General features: G+C 39.0%; 2 protein-coding genes across 10 annotated transcripts in view; one reads left to right on the top strand and one right to left on the bottom strand.

Annotated features, from left to right (window-relative positions):
- Positions 1-1,559: 1,559 nt before the first annotated feature.
- Positions 1,560-19,788, bottom strand: part of hmg20a (high mobility group 20A) — a 54,638-nt gene continuing 36,409 nt past the window's right edge. For 4 of the 8 annotated variants that reach the window (XM_072552938.1, XM_072552942.1, XM_072552940.1 and 1 more), the window contains exons 5-10: positions 15,490-15,622; positions 15,026-15,063; positions 10,432-10,504; positions 9,393-9,608; positions 7,138-7,270; positions 1,560-4,326 (exon numbers count right to left, since the gene is read on the bottom strand). In XM_072552938.1, the coding sequence (XP_072409039.1) occupies positions 4,323-4,326; positions 7,138-7,270; positions 9,393-9,608; positions 10,432-10,504; positions 15,026-15,063; positions 15,490-15,622 (597 nt within the window). In that variant the 3' untranslated portion in view covers positions 1,560-4,322. Of the gene's footprint in view, positions 4,327-7,133; positions 7,271-9,392; positions 9,609-10,431; positions 10,505-15,025; positions 15,064-15,489; positions 15,623-19,788 lie in introns of those variants that run through there. The other 4 variants (XM_072552941.1, XM_072552943.1, XM_072552945.1 and 1 more) reach the window with 3 other exon arrangements.
- The window catches only part of peak1 (pseudopodium-enriched atypical kinase 1), a 227,468-nt gene continuing 227,092 nt past the window's right edge, over positions 19,413-19,788 (top strand). For both annotated transcript variants that reach the window (XM_072552934.1, XM_072552931.1), the window contains exon 1: positions 19,413-19,506. The gene's annotated coding sequence lies outside the window, so the exon portion shown is untranslated. The remainder of the gene's footprint in view (positions 19,507-19,788) is intronic.

Below are 19,788 nucleotides of genomic sequence, written 5' to 3'. Positions count from 1 at the left end.
AGAAACTAGTATAATTGTTAAATTTTAAAACGTTGAAAATTAAGTAAGTGGTTTAGGGCAAATGTTAGGAACTGCAATACCAGAATGATTAAATGAAGTGGCAAGGAGTGGCTTCAATGTAATGGAATCAGATCATCATTCTGACTCCAGAGTTACAGCAGAATAGCAATAATAATTATTTTATGCCACAGCAGCTGCATATTGTAATTCCAAGGCAACAGACTAGAGAAAATAGATGCAGAACAAACTCGAGATAAAGAAAACTGGCTAAAGAAAGAAATAGTAGTTTCAGTCCAGTGATAAAAATAGCCACTTATACTGAGACCCCATTTATAATGAGAAAGGGAGATTTGTGAACCAGACTGGAGCTGCTTTCACATGGTAGTCACAGGACACTGTTGATTTAGACTGAGTGACTAACACTGCAGAAATGCCTGGGTCCTGTTGTGAATGTTGTTCTTGTGTAAACTAATTGTTGTGCCTTTTTGGACACTGGGTGCTCTAGTTGCCTGGGAGAAGTCACCGAAGGTAAAAAATGCATTTCAAATACATCAGTAAGGCTCCGTACAAAACAATGTGGCAGTGGTGCACGCAGAGTCTTGTGATAGTTTCCACATGAACATTTCCAGTTTCCTCATCATTAGAATTGCATCCAGTGGGTTGAGAGAGGCTCTAAGTAGGATAGTATCATCAAGAACCGAGTGACAACAAAAATGCCAGTTTAACTATCTATGTTCCTCCTATGACAATAAATCCTGTTAGTGAATTTAAAAAAATTATGTTATTCACTCAATTCCATTAATTTAGCCCAAGTGTCTGGATAGATAAGTTTTTTTGCGACTGGCAAGGGAGTCAAGAATTAAGATGCATATGCAACAAATGTTAATGCACAGACACAATCTTATTCAATGATGGAGCTGAGTCAATGGGCTAAATGGTGTAACCCTGCTCCTATTTTGTGACATTCCTGCTATAGATGAAATGGTATACATGATTTGTAGTCTTCCTTCGACTTTCCCTTTATTATTCAAGAGATGGAATTTTCTCTGTAGTGTATGTTTCGTGGGTTTGTCTGATACTGAGCACAAGTTGCCATTCTTCCTGTGTTAGATTAGAGTGCTGCTGGAAAGGCACAGCAGGTCAGGCAGCATCCGAGGAGCAGGAAAATCAATGCTTTGGGCAAAAGCCCTTCATCACGAATTCTTCCTGTGTTAGCCGAGTCAACAAATGCTGACAGATTATTGAACTGTTAACTATTGGACACAACTGAGGCTGCTTCTATCTGCATAAACCTGTTTCCAGTCGGCATCATTGCATAGTGATCAGCAAAGGAACTCTGGTTTTCTGTTAGCCTACGTAACAGAGGGAAAAGACCACAATCAAAACCTGGTGTTTTCCTGATCTTCAAACAAAATGTCGGCTAGCTTATCAACAACTTGGCCTGAAACTCCTTGTAAAAATCCTTGAAAATGGTTCTCAAATTACTATTTAGCTTAAGGACAAATATGTTATCATCAACTCTCTGTAGTGGGAGGATTTTAACAAAATATCCAGATTCCTAAAGGCAAAATCAAAAAGGATTTATTGTGAGTTTATCTTGTCCTTGTAGTGACATGGACATTTTTAAAAACACATACATAAGAGTGATCAGCTTTCATAAATATTTAATAGTTTTCATTTTTAACTGCAGTTACACTGTAACTCCTTCAAAATGCAATCTATGTGCATAAATTGTTCAATCAGTTAACAGCTTGAAAGAGCAACTGCATTATTGCAGAACATTCTGGACTATTCTCTTTATCATTATCATGTCTACTGGCAGTGGTTTAGATCATAGTTTCCTAACAACCTTCAAGAGGCAGTTTATCAAAACAGTACGAGATCACTGTTTCTGCAAATGGAAATTTTGTGGTTTGACCATTAAACGGTTTGTATTTTTTTTAAGGTTACAATTCAATCTATATTCAAACAAAATATAAACTGCAGAACTTGGAAGATTAAACAGTCTCTAAACAAGAAAAGAAAGATCAATTTGCAGGGAGAGATCAGAAATTGTTAAGGAAATTCTGAGTTGACAAATTTATTCAATTCATTTGGTGTACTTCAGTGCATTCTCAAACACGTATGCAATGGAGGAGAGAATTTCAGAACAGGAGAATTATGTTTTGGCACATGTTTAGGCTTAAGAATAGGTGAAATATTAGATGGGGAACACTTCAGAATTTTAGGCACCAGTAAAGCTGATTGAAAATCTTACACTAGGAGTTTTTGTCCACATTTACTGAAGCAATGACTCATGCTAGGAATACAATTCAATAGGGAGTGGTGACCATCAAAAATATGTGCTTCATATGAAAGTGTATATAATGAGTATCGGAGGACAATTATTCTGGCAGACAAAGTTCAACCATACCTTCATTTAGCAGAAATTCTTCTTGTACATGTTGCTGGATAGTGCTGAGGAAATGAGAATCCAAGCTAATTTCCCAAATGACCAACTGAAGTATCTTAAAATCAGCCGTGTGTGTCAGTTTCCGGAGGCCACCTGGACAGCAATGCAAGTGCACTGAGCTTATTTCAATGTTTCATTCCTTTATGTAATAATTAAGGGGTCATATAACAGACATGCAATTGTACTTGACCTGATATCCACATGCATTTTCCAATGCAGGAGATCAATGGATAACACATAGGAATATGAAATGACCTGCCCAGTTCATGGATGAGAATGGCCTCTATTCTTTGAGGTTATAAGTTTGAGCTGAGGTGCATTTTCCTAAATATTCAGAGAGATTCTGGTATGCAATCGGTTAATCAGTCACATACACTGGTTAGGTACTGCAGATTCTGAAAATAGACACAAGCTGAGAAATCCACCTGATCCACTAGCGCTATGTAAACTGGATCCATCCAAGGAAATAGGACCCTCTATTGGCTTTGAATCAAACTCTCGAGCGCAACCCAAGAAGCCACAGTAATTATTTCAACCTTTCCCTTCAACAAGCCTAGAGTAGACCATTCGTCTCAATTTCATAGATGCAATAGACTTCATTGCCTAAGTGACACCACCCCCCAGTCCCCCTGCAAAAAACCCCAAGATCATTTAAAATAAACCAGCCTCACATGAAACAAAAGACAGGTCTTGGAATATATTCTCTGGGGTTATGTTCCAGTCTCAACAATGATGTATTAAAAGCACCACAACATGAAGGTGTTCTCCAGGTCATTTAACTGGAATTCATGATTTAGATACCAATACAAAATAATTTCCACAAGTTCAATCTCATTTTGAGTTTAATACATGGCAAGTAATGCAAGATGTTGCTAGTTTTCTCTCCTCATTTGAAGATGTTGCTGAAATACTGTTCCACTGATACTCTATTATCAAGCTGTTGGTTTGATTTTTCATATTTCAGCTTATATAGTATGTTTTAACTAACTGTGCTATGTTGCATTCTGATTAGTTAGATTCAGTCTTCACCAACCATGTACTTTCACGTACCACATACACTCCCCATGTCATTGAGGGGCATTTAAAGCTGATTCTTTCCCTTGCCAAATATACACATTCAAGCAGGAATGACTAGATAGCAAAACAGGACGGGAACTCTGGGCAATCTTTCCCAATCCCACTTCATTTAGAGCAGTTATGGCCAATTGCATCACCATTAACTGGTTGAGACCAAGGAAGCCAGCACAGGCCAGCAATTGAATCTGGAAATTCCCTGACTTGCCAAATTTATCTTTACATTGGCCTATTCAACCACAGGGACTCTTGCTTTTTTTAAAAAAAGTTCTGGTTTGGTAAACTCATTCAGGATTTCAGAAAGCCATCAACTAAAATAATTAAAATCAGCTTCATCTAGGAGCTTGCTTCTATGTGCAGGACATGTTGCCATTTTCAAGGTAGAAAAGGAAAACGAACAATCTGTTTTGTTTTTTAAAAACCTATTGAATAGATAAATTTGATGATTAAGCACCCAAAGCCTTCAATGCCACAAGAGAAGGTTTCACACAAATAATACAGAAACATTTGGCTTTAGTCATCCATTTAGTCACCCACTGATGGAATGAGAAGAGATCATACTTCCAGAGAATAAGGGGCAACACAACAGTCCCCTGTAGGTCGGCAGACTTTCAGTGCATTAGAAATGAAAGAAGACCTGTGGCTGGGAACAGTTCTTCCCCAAAGCAAGCTGAACTCCAAGGCCTCAGACAGTAGCTGCCATTTCATTCTCTTTGCAAGTCTAAGTGGCATCTTCCATTTCAGACTGCTCGAGCTGTGTAAACAGATGATGATGCCCTCAGAATCAATCACGACTTCAACTGGATATGGTGGGAAAGGGGAGAAAACAAAAGTTGTATTTAAAAATCCCATTCCATTAAAGCATTATGCGCTGACAAATCTTTCATAATCTCTTCAGAATTGGAACACTGATGTTAAAGCCTTTCTGGTTAATCATCCAACATTTTCCCCTTTGCATTTGGTGCAAACCCAGATGTTGCAACGTTTTTGAAAACTAACAGATGTTAAATATTATAACATTTCTATATGATTTCAGTTCATTAAGAGTGAATTCCCCCTTACCACCAAGCATCTCTCCTTTTCTACCACCACTCCTCCAATGTCATGATAGAATCAACTTCTGGTAGGGGTCAAAGTCCATGGATGCGAGTCACTTGTAACTCATCCAGATTCTTTGCGCATTTTTGAAGTTCTCACAGAACACAGCACAGTGCATGATAGGAACAGGCCTTTTGGCCCACCATGTCTCTGCTGACCATTATGCTATTTTAAACTAAGTTTTGCCTGCACATAGCCCGCATCTGTACATTTTCTGCCTGAATGCTGCTTAGACATTGCTATTCTATCTGCTTCTACCACCAATCCTTAAAGCACGTTCCAGGTGCCACCACCCTCTGTCTAAAACATCTTCCTTGCGCATCACCTTTAAATATTCCCTACCTCACCTTAAACCGATGTCCCCTAGTATTTGACATTTCCACCCTGAGCAAGAGACTTTGACCATCAACCCTGTCCATGCCTCTCATTATTTTATAGACTTCTATCAGGTTACCGTTCAGCCTCTGATGCTCTAAAACAATCCATGTTTGATCAACCTCCCCTTATAGCTAATAATCTCCAATCTCAGTAACATCTTGGTTAACCTCTTCTGCACCACCCCTAAAGCCTCCACATCCTTCCTATAGTTCAGTGACTAGAAATGCACAGAGAACTCCAAATGTAGCCTGACCAATGTCTTATACAGTTGCAACATGATTTGGAAACCTTTGCACTCAATGCCCTGACCAATGAAGGCAAGCATGCTGTATGCCTACTTTACCACCTTATCCATTTGTGTTGCCACTGTAATGATTGCTACAAGGTCAGCCAGCTGGACCTCTTACAGTATGAGTTCCCTGATTGGGGCTGTTAATCCTATTCAATCAGGAAGTCTTGGCTGACATATAAAGAAAGATGAGTGGCAGAAATATTGACACACTGGCACCTGACTCTGTATGAGGCAGCCCTAAAGTGAAGGGCGGTTCAAGTGTAAATAAAGAGTGATTCCAGCCTCTGTGAAGTTATTCCACCACTCTCAGCAGCTATGGACTTGGACTCCAAGATCCCTCTGTATATTAATGCTCCTAAGGGCCCAGTGTACTTTTCTATTGCATTTCACATCTCAAAATGCATCATTTCACACATGTCCGTTTTAAACTCCAGCCGCCATTTCACCGCCCAACTTTCCAGGTGATTTATATCCTTTGATATCCTTCCGTACTAGCTACAGCTCTACCAATTTTCATGTCAACTGCAAACTTACTAATCAAATCAGCGAAATTTTCATCCAAATCATTTATATATACCCTCATGGGTTCAATAAGTGCATTTAAAAATGGAAGATAGGCAGACACGGTGGCACAGTGGTTAGCACTGCTGCCTCACAGCGCCAGAGACCTGGGTTCGATTCCCGCCTCAGGCGGCTGACTGTGTGGAGTTTGCACATTCTCTCCGTGTCTGCGTGGGTTTCCTCCGGGTGCTCCGGTTTCCTCCCACAGTCCAAAAATGTGCAGGTTAGGTGAATTGGCCATGCTAAATTGCCCGTAGCGTTAGGTAGGGGTATGGGTGGGTTGCGCTTTGGCGGGGCGGTGTGGACTTGCTGGGCCGAAGGGCCTGTTTCCACACTGTAAGTAATCTAATCTAATCAGACATCAGCCATGCCAGGTTTGTGCTTCAAAATGAACCGCAAAATTCCATTTTAAAGCTCATTTCCTGTTCTTAATTCTACAAAACGTATTGTCTTCTTATTCATTCATGGGATGTGAGTGTTTCTGGCTAGGTCAGCATTTATTTCTTATCCTTAATTGCCATCCACACTGTGGTGGTGACCCATTTTCTTGAACCATTGCAGTCAATGTGATGTAGGTACAACTGGAGTGCTGTTCGAGAGGCAGTTTCTTGATTTTGATTTTTTGTGACATCGCACAAGCCAGAGACTGCATTTGGTTTTCTTAGCTATTAATCTATCTTGCATGTTGATAATATTTTTGCGGCATCCACAGAATCCCTATAGTGTAGATAGAGGCCATTTGGCCCATCAAGACTGCACCGACCTTCCGAACAGCATCCCACCAAGACCAATGCCCTCACCCTAGCCCTGTAATGCTAGGTGGATCATCCATTTGTCATGCGTATCCTCAACACTATGGGGCAATTTAGCATGCCAATCCATCTAACTTCCACCTCTCTGGACTGTAGGAGGCAACTGGAACACTCAGTAGAAGTCTATGGAAATATGGGGAGAACATGCAAACTCCACACAGTCACACAATGCTGGAATCAAATCTGGTTCCTTGGTGCTGTGAGGCAGTAGTACTAACCACTGAGCCATCGTGTTGCTCCCAATCCATGTTGTATCTGTAACATAACTCTCACCAATGTTGCACAACACTGTCCCCAACCAATAATCACTGGAAAAACAGTAAATGCAAACATGGATAGTTTTGAATGTCTAAATAAGCCTCAAATTAATCATCAAATATAGAGATTCCCCACTGGCTGCTGATAATCTCAGACAGTATGCTGAAGGGTCAGCACAGAGTACTCTTTGATACCGGATACTGCCTCCTCACCTGTCAAGTTGACTTACTAAGTCACGCACTGTGGCAATGAGATTTTCATTATTTTGAGGGTTAGATAGAATAATACTGTGTAGTTTCCTCATGTAGGAATCAATGGTTTCCAGGGTGGGCGTCTCACCAGAGCCTGCAAAAAAATAAGAAAACTTCCAGTTAAAGAATAACAAAGCATCAGAAACAGGCTAGTGTCATTATTTTGACAATTATCGCTGCAGTCATTCCCCTGAAAGCATCACACCCCTCTGGAATACCTACAGTACCTTCCCAGATGGTTGTTCTTTTCAGGCGAGCTCTAATGTGGAATATTTAACCATGATGATCAAGTCAACCAAACCACATCCTGTTTGCTGCTGGTTAATATTAATATAACAAGTAATTAAGATCAGAGCGGAAAAAGATGATGGCTTTGATGGATTAATTGATAACTAAGGGGAAACAAAAGGAATTTTGTGGCATAGTCGTAATGTTTCTGTCTATGGACCAGAACATCTCGGGTTGAAGACGTGTCATAATATATCTGAATGGTTTGATTAAAAATACGTATAATAGAGGAATAGCTAGGGCTATAGGAGAGAACTGTTGGACTAATAAACAGATAAAATCAATTAAAATGTGTTGACCAGACTAGTTAGAATCCATTAACAGCAGCTTCCCAGCAGAAAAATCATTGCGCATAAATAACTAAGTGGAAGAAGATATTGTCATTCACTTTAAATTTCACATCTGGAGAATGGTCACATTTTAACTTGAGGTACCAACAATATTCGTGGCTTCAGGAGAGGACAGAATTGGAAAATTAAAACATCCCTGTTAAGATATTATAAGATATAAGTTTAGGATGAGGATAGTACACAGAATTAAAGAGAATTGTAATTACATTTATCAATAATAAATATGAAACAAGGATATAAAATCTTTAAGTTCTATAATTTTTACGAAAACAGCTCCTAATTTGGCACTGAGAGTTGCAGGGAAATAGCATAAAGTTTCTCACCACTGCCTTCCTTGAACTACCCTATCTTAGTCTTGCCAAAATTGAGTACTTGCTGTTAAGAAATAATGGAGAAGAGTCCAGTGCATTACTTTATACTCTACAGCAAAATTTATACACTGCTTCTTCAATATTTGTTAAAACATTGTCCTCAGCAGCAACATTCTTTATGAGACACCTGTTGCCCCTTGTTAATGCCAACATCACAAAATTTAGTCTGATGTGGCAGCAATCCACTGTCAGTAGTTATACTCAATGTTCATTTTTATCTTTCAATACACAACTCCCATAAGATCAGGTGAAAGTCTGGCACAATAAATGACACTCGATATAGAACATCCCATTCCCAGAGCAACCCTGAGGTCCGATTACTCCTGCGATTTTCAAAGTGTAAAGAATCCTTGAACTAAAACCAGATCTTGGTTTCAGTGTAATTCTAGCCAAGCTGCCTTGGAATCTTATATTGTTTCAATGGACATTTCTAATTTATAAAAAGAAGATTGCTGGATGAAAATAAACAGCATCCTAGTGTGAGTCTTGTTAACAAGTACCAAGTGTCATGTTTCCCATTTTCTCTTTCTTATTCTTAAGATGTTTACTCCAAATTGAATTGCTTCCATGGTCAGTGGCAATTTTCTGATATTGTGCCAGGGTGACTATTCTAAATGCAAAAATCCAGACAAACGTGTCTGTACTTGCCTTTATTCGAGGCATATATCCACAACAATTTGCAGCAGGAATACATGCTTATTAATCTGGAACGACAATCTGCCTGATTTTTTTTGTCCCTCACTTCTACAGGATCAAAAAAACCAACAACAGAACCACGGTATGTGTCTTGGCTTTAGAGAGACACCTTGGAGACTTTCTGATCTTTATGATTCAGAACTGTACCACAAGTAAACCATGAGATTAGATTACGCACTTTGCCAAAACTTTAATTGTCTTCAATGAGTCACAGGACTGGAGCATTATCTTAGATCTTCAAAAGAGGACATTTCAGTATACTACTGGAGTTGAACTACAAATGGATAAATATGGAGAGAATCCACATAAATGAACTGTGCTCATTCCACAGAATTTATAAACTGCATTTTGCTCCAGCTTGCTTACTTTTCCTCTGTCATCATGAAATTTCTCGATACAATCAGAGGCAATGAGTTTGCCTGTTACATTTATTTCCCACTTTTTCACTTGGAAATGTTTCCACTTTTCAACTTTAAAAGTGTAATGTTCTAAATTTACAAGATTGAAGCACCTGGCAATGGTACAGTAGCAAAACTTGATGTCAGTGCATGCCGCAGAGTATCCAAGTGCTGCTGAAGGACAACGTTCCTATTTCTTTCTTGCATCACATCAATCTCCAGCTTCTCAACTGCTGTTTTCATGCTTTCTACATGCTTCTGTAAGGCTGCATTTCTTTCTTCATACTCTATATTGGACTTTCGCAGCTGTCGGAGCTCCCTTTCTCGAGCTGCCAAAATCCAAAATAATTACATTTTACATTTGGGGTTCAAATTAGAACATATAACAAAGAAACTAAGGAAAACCTGTCAACCTCCCATGCTTTAAAGTAAATAACAGCAATTATACTATGAATTTAAATAGGCTTAGTGATGTGGAAGAATCGAGGGATTTAGAGATACAGGTGCACAGAACAAAAAGGCTAATTTAGTTCGATGATTTCATTCAAGAAGCATAAAACATAACAACCAAAATATAACAATAAGCTATATAAAATCTTAAGACCTCAGTTAGAGTACTATGTGCAGCATTGAGAAGACATTGAAACTTTCAAGAGGGTATAATTCAGATGATCTCAGATGTGGTCTAAAAAGAGAGAATATGCAATTAAGAAGAAACTTAAAAAATATGATCTTTTCTCAACAGAAATGTTTAAAATTATGAAAGATGGGTCAAGGTAGACCGAGGAGTCAAGAAAGAGAGAGTACTTGTAAGGTTAAACACAAACTATTTTGAACTGAGAGCAGGAAGAACATTTGCACAGAAAGCGTCGCGAGACTGTGGAATTCACTTTTCATGTTAATGGTTGAAGCAAACACGATCAACCATAAGATTAGACTGGATAAGTTGACGCATGGGAAGGAACTGAAAGAACGCTGTAACAAGGTGGGTAAGTGTGATTACAACTACATGCTTGTTCCCTGACATAGGTAAATAGTGCTAAATGAGTAGATTCAATATTTTACTTTGGTTTATTTCAATGAAAAGCTTCAATGTTATCTTCTCCATAATTAAATGCTTTGCACTATAATATTTATATCGGCACTTCCTACCTTTGCTGTGGTCTAAAAATTCCTCAGAGAAAATTGGAATATCCAAAACAGATCGATCCTTCAGTTCACCCTGCTTTTGTAAAAACAAAGATCACCAAACAAAAGCAGAATTATTATTCATTTTCTCTATATCCAGAAAAATCTAGTCACTTGCTTCCTTTTGTACTTTTGCACATTACCAACAGTTCAATAGCATCACGACAGAATCCACATTAAACAGCTTCCCACAAAATATATAGAGAACAAATCCCAGAGTACTCTTGTTAAGATATTTGCCAGTTTTTTGATAAAAATTATTTTTTCTTCCCCTCACCTCTCCTCCAGGTATAGGAGGCTTGGGTAGAGGTCTACTTTCACACTCTGTTCATGTTGTTCGATAACAGGCTTCCAGGAAGTATGCAAAGTGCACTGCATACTACTCAGGAAATCCTTGACATCTCATTTGCCACTCTCCCACAAGTCAGCAATACTGTGGCACTAATTATATTAGATCTTCAATGAGACGTATATTCACTCTCGCTGTCCTTTGGCGGTTGCTTTTCTTTCACGGCATCTTGCAAACAAGGTACATTTTACTTTGTTTTACCAGGCTGTTTATAAAACCTAACGACCATAAACATACTGTTTTACATGGAAGATAAACCAAAAATTTATTTATAGACAAAGTTGAAGATCATCCGGACTCGTCTGAAAGAAGGAACGTTGGTGGGTTTTAAAGCATTTTCTTCCACTCTCAAACTAATTTTTCTATAGTACTCTACCTCCAGTAATACAATTAGAAAACACAAATGATAGTTGACAGAACACCTAGACCATAAAGTTCTTTATGGAACACCAAGTTCCATAAAGAAACTTTTATATTTAAATATCAATCAGGATGAAAGACTGCATTTAAATATCAGGAGAAAGTGAGGACTGCAGATGCTGGAGATCAGAGCTGAAAAATGTGTTGCTGGAAAAGCGCAGCAGGTCAGCCAGCATCCAAGGACCAGGAGAATCGACGTTTTGGGAAGGGCGTATGCCCAAAACATTGATTCTCCTGCTCCTTGGATGCTGCCTGATCTGCTGCGCTTTTCCAGCAACACATTTTTCAGCTCTGAATTTAAATATCAATCAAGATAAAAGACTGCATAGTTAATTTGTTCCCAAACTTTGGTGCCACAATTAAGTCACATTGCTTTGATAGGTATAATTTTCAAACAGAGGGTGGTGTATATATGGAATGATTTTCCGGAGGATGTGGTAGAGGTGGGTACAATTACAACACTTAAAAGACATTTGGATAGGTACATAGACAGGAAAGGTTTAGAGGGATATGGGCTAAACACAGACAAATGGGACGAGTTCAGTTTAGGAAACCTAGCTGGCATGGATGAGTTGGGCCAAAGGGTTTGCTTCCATGCTGTGTATGATTCCATAACTAATGTTCATTTTCCCAAACACTGTCTCAACTAAGGATAGCATATTCTGATGACTTACATGCACAGTCTTTGATCTATGCAAATGGCCAGGGAGAGAAGTCACAAAGCGGAGGCAAAGAAACAATCAGCACAGACTATTCCTGGGTGTAGTTCAATAGAAGATTACAGAATGGACTGACAATTGGAAACAGGTTACTGAGTTGTAGGTGTCCTCCTTCGTCTGACAAAGTTATTAAGCAACAGTGAATTCTAAAGGAGGCAGTGAGAGGGGAAAGCTATGTTGCTGGAGATAACAAACCTCAACTAAAATATGAACAATCCTTCCACCCGTAGCCCATTAACTGTTTGTTAATTTTCTGCTTGCTTGCAGAAATTGTGCTAATTGTACTGTCTGACGAATTGGCTACTGAGTGGAGGCTGATTGATCGGAGTCAGAGCTTAGCCAACATTCACTCTCTAGCCATTGCCATTCAAAAGTGATCATAAAAGTAATTTCAGTCTATTTTTAAAGAAACCTTTACTCCTGAAGTCGTTACCACTTAGCTGATCTCAGTTAGAGCAGCAACAGCAGCAGGTAACTAAGCACAGATTAGGGTTGGAACCTAAAACTTTGCTTGACTGTATGGCTTCGGTGCTCAGAGAATATCAAAAGAGCTCCCAGACACACAAGTCCTGAGTAAATTTCAACTAGTTTCAAAACTGGTTATTAGAAGCCTTGTAGGAGTGGTTAAATTTTATGAGATAAAATACTAACTACTAAATCTGGTGTCAAATCTACATATATAGAATTACTGAAAAACACATTTGCACATGTAATATAGCAAAAGAAAAGGTCAGTGATCAGCTATTATACCACACAAACAATCAATCAGTGAATCTGTTTAGGTCTATGCATAATTGCATGGGATACAGTCAACCCATAGTCCTGTATAAATTACTGAAATCAGATACAGTTACACATAGTAATTCAAAGAAGGAAAAACTATTCATTTGAAATGGCCCATGTTGAATAGTTGAAAACACACCTTGCCTATCTTACTTATAGGCGATAAAAAAACTTGCAGATCTAACTTCAAGAGAAATGAGTGGATCCATCTGTTATCTGGAAAACATCATACAGTTTCCCTTTGCAGCATTAATTCTGGCAAATCGTAATATTCAATGAACTTCAACTGAGAACATCATTTCAAGATGTCACCATAATGAACAAAAAGTAGTTCCTATTGCTTATTTGATGGAAATAGCACAACCCCCTGTAGAAATAATGTCATTTCCAAATTTAAAGTTAACCTTCCAGTCCGTGGGGCCTTCTTTCAAAACCTATCCACATTATTTTAGGAAATGCAGATCCTACTTATTAATCACTGCAAAAACATTTCTTTTAAACTAAGGAAAGTTCAATACAATCAATTTGTCAGCTATTTTTATTCTCTCAAGTCATTTGTACAAGTCACTACCTGTCAAACTTCCAAAGTCCATTTTTAATCCCTTTTATAATTTGGCTAGTTTGCTAATTTTTTTCAATGTGTTTTCTATCTCCAACTTTCCCCCGTGGTTCTTCATCCACTGGCTGGGATCATGGCTGAGACAGCTGCAGCATCCTCCGCTGTACGGATGTGGAATGTAATATTTTACCAAAGCTTAAATGCTTTTGGAAGGATTATACATTGGTGCTTCCAACACTGTTTTGTGACTATTTGGAGGCTTGTCATGACCCGTCAGTGAGACCTGAGAGAAAGGAGGGGGCGGAGGGAACAGTGAGAATGAATCTTGGAGAAGACGTGTGTGTGTGTGTGTGTGTGTGTGTGTGTACGCGCTTGCACATGCATTGCAGGATCATATCTCCTGTAACTCAGCTGGAGGTCCACAGTGATCATTGCTGCCTTGCAAACTCACAACCCCACTGGGATTCCAATCTCTCCCTTTGTGAAACCATGCTCTAAATCAGTCTGCCTGTTGTTACTAGGATGCTTTTATGAGTCTTCTGCTGGGAAGTTCTATTCCATATCTTCAAGATTTTGTAAACTACTTATAGCATGAAGAGCACACTTTAATAACTTTTAAAAAATAATAATAAGGCAACATGAAAACTGAAGCCGCTTCAACACATTTTCCCCCCGTTTACTTTTGGAAAAAGATGTGATTTCCACATGGGTCAATTAAAGTGAATACTTTTTTCTTCTTTGCATTATTGAAGTGTAACTGCATGTGATTTCATAAACTAATATTTAGCTCATACCAGCAATTTCCAGATGTGGAAAAGCTGAAATGAGCTGTGCTGTTAACATATCATAATATATTCACGACTCAGGGCATGACAAAGTTTTTTTTAATACTCACCAATCACATGGAAATTTCTAGAATACAAGCTTATTTGAATGAAAACTATTAAAGAGACATGCAGGAAGAGGGGGATGTAAGAAGCTGAAATTGGAAGAATGCAGAGTTCTTGGAGAGTTGTACGGTTGGAAGAGGTTACAAACAATGAGAAGTTGATGACATAAGAATTTTTGATTGAAATGTGAGTGGGCCCTGAAACAACATCAGTCAGTAAGCAAAATTATGATGAGAGAGGTAGGACTTTGTGCAAGTTAGAATAGGGGCAGCAGTAATGTGGATGAGCTTAAGGCTATGGAGAGTGGAAGTGGGTCTAGCCCAGGAAAGCACAGCAGTGTTGATCCTGGAGGTAACTAAAATATGGATATGTGCTTCAGCAGCAGAGGGGACTAACAGGAGGTTTGACAGAGGTGTTCAAAATCATTAGGGTCAGGGTAGGTAGGTAGAAACTATTCTCGTTGGCAGAGGGATTGAGAACAAGAAGATACCAATTTGAAGATGATTGACTAAAGATATAGTTGCAACTTTGGGATTAATGTTTTATGTAACAAACTGTTAGGATTTGGAAATGAACACCCAAGAGTATAGTAAGGCATTCAATTGAGTTATTTGATGGAATTGGATAATTACTTGAAGAACATGGGACTCAACAAATTATTCTTACAGAGAGCTAGTGAAGATATAAAAAAACCAAATGGCCTCTCCCTGTGTTGTTATCATGCTAGGATTCTATTTAGTCATTAAAGACATATCCTATCTCCCAGTTGTATTTTTATAAACATATTCACAATTTCTCCGTCATTGCACATGTAAAAATAATTAATTATTAGTCCTACCTCAGTAACAGGCATGTTGTTGGCTCGAGATCCTTCATCTAAAAGATAGGGGAGATATGAAAAAAAAATTCCACATATGTTAGCACTCATTGGACTCAAGCCATTTATAATACTTGACTTTAATCTCAGTTTGATTTCTTATTTATGTCAGAGGACAACAAATACAACTTTTGTTTTGGTTAATTTTATTGTTCTCTCCTGAACACAGATGATGTTGGTTCTGCAAACCCGATCTTTATATTTGGGAATGCAGCCAACTGAAGAAGAGTTGTGGACAGTTGTTTTTACCTGCTTCATGTAAAAAAATGCCTTCAGGTTGCTATGCAGAGGGGTCTAGCATGAGCAAATTCAACAAAGAGAGGGGAAATAAAAACTGAATTTGCACTCTACAGGAGCTAATTGCACCAGTGATTAAACTGCTGACAACATTCCAGTTGATCAACAAGCCTCCCTTTTTATTTTACCTTGGCTAAGTCCTTTCGTGTGTCGTTTGTCATCTGCTTTCTGGCTGAACCGTTTATAAGCCTCAGTCTGTTGGTACTGCTCCAGCTCCTTCATGTAACGCTCTTTGTCTCTCTCTGCCTCATCTAAATAATGCTGGATAGACAGAACAGACTGATTAGAAATACAAAAGGGTCACAGGGATGGGATGCACTCAGAATTTACAATATTAGTGCCAAACAGAGAATTCAAACTGACCAAATATTCACTCAAATAGTAACTACTATCAGGGCAACTGCAGTATTCACAGGCATATAGTGATAAAGAATGATAATGAACCAAATCAGTTCCCCAGTCACTTCATTAATATAAACATCTTTTCTGTTAAATGTATGTGGACAGGTCACCTTGAGGGGTACAATGTATCCTTGTACCAACATTTGACCTGCTACATATCGATAATTCCCAAAAGGTGGTTTTTATTTAATTCCAAGCACTGCAAAGGCCAGCCTAACAAGTCTTTCTACTACCTCCACATAGCCCAGAAGCACTACAAAACCCAGAGTTTCGTCTCATTCAACTGGAGCTTATTAATTCATTTATGTAACCTGCTGGTATCCCCCAATGTGGGCCCCCGGCTCTTTATTCATTGTCCTCACATTTTGTTCTGGATGGGGGAGGGGCACATTAAAAGTAAGTTTTGAGAAAACATTAAACCAACTCAACTTCCTCAACTGCGTAAATGTTAGATTGGTTTACAATGACGATTTACCATGTAGGAAAAATCAAATCTAGAGACATGTAAGCATGTGTGTGGCATGTCAGACCCAAGGAGATAAATCATGGCATGGTGCTTCTGTTTCCCGGCCCCTTACGCCCATTCCTCACCCTTAACCCTTCCCCTCCCGTCATTTATAATTGGGTACAGGTTCAAAACATCTACTCCCCTGTCCAAGGGCCCTTCTTGAGATTCACTCATGATTTACTTGTTGATTTTTAAAGGGTATTTTTTTTCATTCTCAACTTATTTGTTAAGCGACTATTGCATAGTAACATCACCTTTCCATACTTGTGATGACATATTGGGTATCTGGACTAACACAGACACTGAATTAGGTTACATCAAAATCTAAAAATACCTCAATATCCTCAAAATGTACCAACTCTCCATTAAACTTAAAGTCACAACACACAATGAAAGCATTAACTTCTTAGACCGTATAAAATGTATATTGACAAAAAACAACAGGCATAAGTTAGCAAAAGTTTCTTCTCCACCCCCGCCAAGACCTGTGTTAACACAGGTTAACACACTAAAAACCAACAACCTAAACACACCTTCCACAGAATCAAATCACAGATAATACACTTCTATTGCATATGCACAAAGCTGGAGAATTTTAATCCAGGTAGTTACTAACATTTTCACTCAATCTTAAACAGAAATTTAACAATTAACACACTGTTCGTGACAGTAGCATCCACGACATTTTCTTTAATCTCGTTGCAGCCTGAAGTTTGGAGATTCCACATTCATTTGCAACCCAAGTTATTTGCACAAATAATCAGTGATTTTGAGCATTCTGGACACCAAGCTCCAGATTTGCAAAGCCTTTTCTCACTTAGAAAATTGTCTATGCCTCTATTCTTCCTACAAAAGTGAATAACCTCACACTTTCCCACATTATATTACATCTGTCAATTCTTTATCCAATGTCCCAACCAGTCCTTCTGCAACCTCCCTGCCTCAATACTACCTGCCTTTCCACCTATCTTTGTATCATTTGCAAACTTAGCAACAGGTCTTTAATGAATAATGTGAATTGTTGTGAGCCCAACATTGACCCCTGCGGAATTCCACTAGTCAATGGCTGCTATTCTGAAAAAGATTGCTTCATTCCCACTCTCTGTCTTCTGCCAGTCAGCTAATCCTCTATCCAAATTAGTACCTTGCCCTCATCTTGGATTGTAATCTTATTCGGCAGCCTACTCTGCTGCACCTTGTTAAAGACCTTTTGGAGACCCAAAGAGATCACGTCCACTGGTTCTCCTTTCTCTAACTTGCTTGTTATCTCCTCAAAAGAATTTTAACAGATTTGTCAGGCGAAGCCATGTTGATTCAGCCCTTTTTAACCTTGCATTTCCAAGTAATCTGCAATCTCATCCTTAATAATGAACTTTAAAATCTTACTAACAAATGTGTCAGATGAATTGGCCTAGAACATCCTGTCTTCTCCCTCCCTCCCTTCTTCAACAGGGGTATTACGTTAGCCATTTCCCAGTCTTCTGGGACCCTCTCTGACCTGAATGATTTCTGAAAGAATGCCATCAATGCCTTCACTATCACCTCAGCTTTCTCTTTCAGGACTCTGGTGTGTGGTCCATCCAGTCCAGGTGATTTATCCACATACAGTCCTTTCAGCCTCTCCAGCAGCTTCTACTTAGTTTGGCCAGCAACATTCACCTCTGTTCCTTGACTCTCTTTAAGTTCTGGTACGCTATTGGTGTCTTCCACTTTGAAGACTGATGCAAAGTACCTATACAGTTCCTCCGTCACTTCTTTGTTCCCCATTACTACTTCTCCAGCCTCATTTTCCAGCAGTCCAATGTCCACTCTTGCCTCTTTCTTACATTTTATACATCTAGAAAAAAACTCTTGCAGTCTTATTTTATATTACTTATCCTCATATTTCATCTTCTCCCCCCTTGTTGCTTTTCAGATGTCCTCTACTGATTTTTAAAAGGCCTCGCACTGATCTTCACCACATTGTATGTTTTTTCTTTTGCTTTTATGCTGTCCCTGACTTCCCTTGCCAGCCATGGTTGCCTCATCCTCCCCAAAACAATGTTTCTTCTTCCTTGGGATGAATTTTTCCTGTGCTGACTAAATTACCCTCAGAAACTCTTGCTATTGCTGTTCTACCACCTTCCCTGTTAGGCTACCCCTTCCAACAACTCTGGCTGAACCAGAGGAGAGAACCAGCCTGTGATTGGAGAAGCAGCTTTTCAGAGATTTTGTTCATTTAAGTTACTGCACTGTTTTACATAAATATTCCTGGACACCTGGGAGTCAAAAATGCCCTCTGTTCTGTTGTGCTTTCAGTGCTGCTGCATAGTCAATGTGCTTGGGCCCTGAACACACAGCATAGGCCCCAGTGAATATCAATATGTGCACCATCCCCCTTTCCTGGCCCTGGATACAGCACATGTTTCACAGCAGATGACATCTTCAGGCCACCTATCCCACATAATCATAGAGATATACAGCATGGAAACAGGCCCTTCAGTCCAACGAGTCCATGCTGAACATTTTGCCAAACTAAACTAGTCCCACTGACTGCATTTGGCACATGTTCCTCCAAACGTACCCTTTTATTATTTATTATATTTTATTACTTATTATTCACTCGTCAGTGAATATTACTTATTCTAATACCTTTGAAACTTTGTAAGGTACCCACATCTACCACTTCCTCTGGTGTTCATTCCATACACTAACCATTCTCTGTATAAAAATGTTGACCCGCATGTTGTTTTTAAATTTTTCTTCTCTCACCTTCTGGATGGGTATATAAATAGGAAGGGGTTAGAGGGATATGGGTCAAGTGCTGGCAATTGGGAATGGATTAGGTTAGCATATTTGGTTGGCATGGACAAGTTGGACCGATGGGTCTGTTTCCATGCTGTACATCTCTATGACTCTATGATCTTAAAAATATGCCTCAAAGTTTTGAACTCCCCCACCTTAGGGGGAAGACCTTTGCTGCTCACCTTATGTACGCTCCTCATGATTAAAAAAAAAACTCTCATATAAGATCACCCTTAACCTCCTACTCTCCAGTGAAAAAAGTCCCAGCGTATTTTTATAACGCAAACCCTCTATTCTGGCAACATCCTGGTGAACCTTTTCTGAACCTTCTCCAATTTATTATTTTTCCTATAACAGGGCGACCAGAACTGGACACAGTACTTCAGCAGAGGCCTCACCAACATCCTGTGTGACGTTCCAATTCCTGTACTCAAACATCTGAGAAATGAAGGCAAGTGTGCTAAATGCTTTCTTAATCACCCTGTGATGCAAACTTCAAAGAAATAGGTACTTGAACCCCCAGGTTTCTCTGTTCTACAACACTACCCAGGATACTACCATTAACCATATAAGTCTTGCCCTTGTTTGTTTTACCAAAATCGCATTTATCAGAATTAAACACCATCTGCCATCCAGCCAATTGACTTAATTAATCAAGATCTCTTTGTAATCTGAGATAACCTTCTTCACTGTCCACTATACCACCAATTTCAGTGTCATCCAAACTTACTAA

The sequence above is a fragment of the Chiloscyllium punctatum genome, chromosome 33, assembly GCF_047496795.1.
Source record: "Chiloscyllium punctatum isolate Juve2018m chromosome 33, sChiPun1.3, whole genome shotgun sequence".
In the NCBI taxonomy this organism is placed as follows: domain Eukaryota; kingdom Metazoa; phylum Chordata; class Chondrichthyes; order Orectolobiformes; family Hemiscylliidae; genus Chiloscyllium; species Chiloscyllium punctatum.
This window is presented reverse-complemented; position numbering and strand designations above follow the sequence as displayed.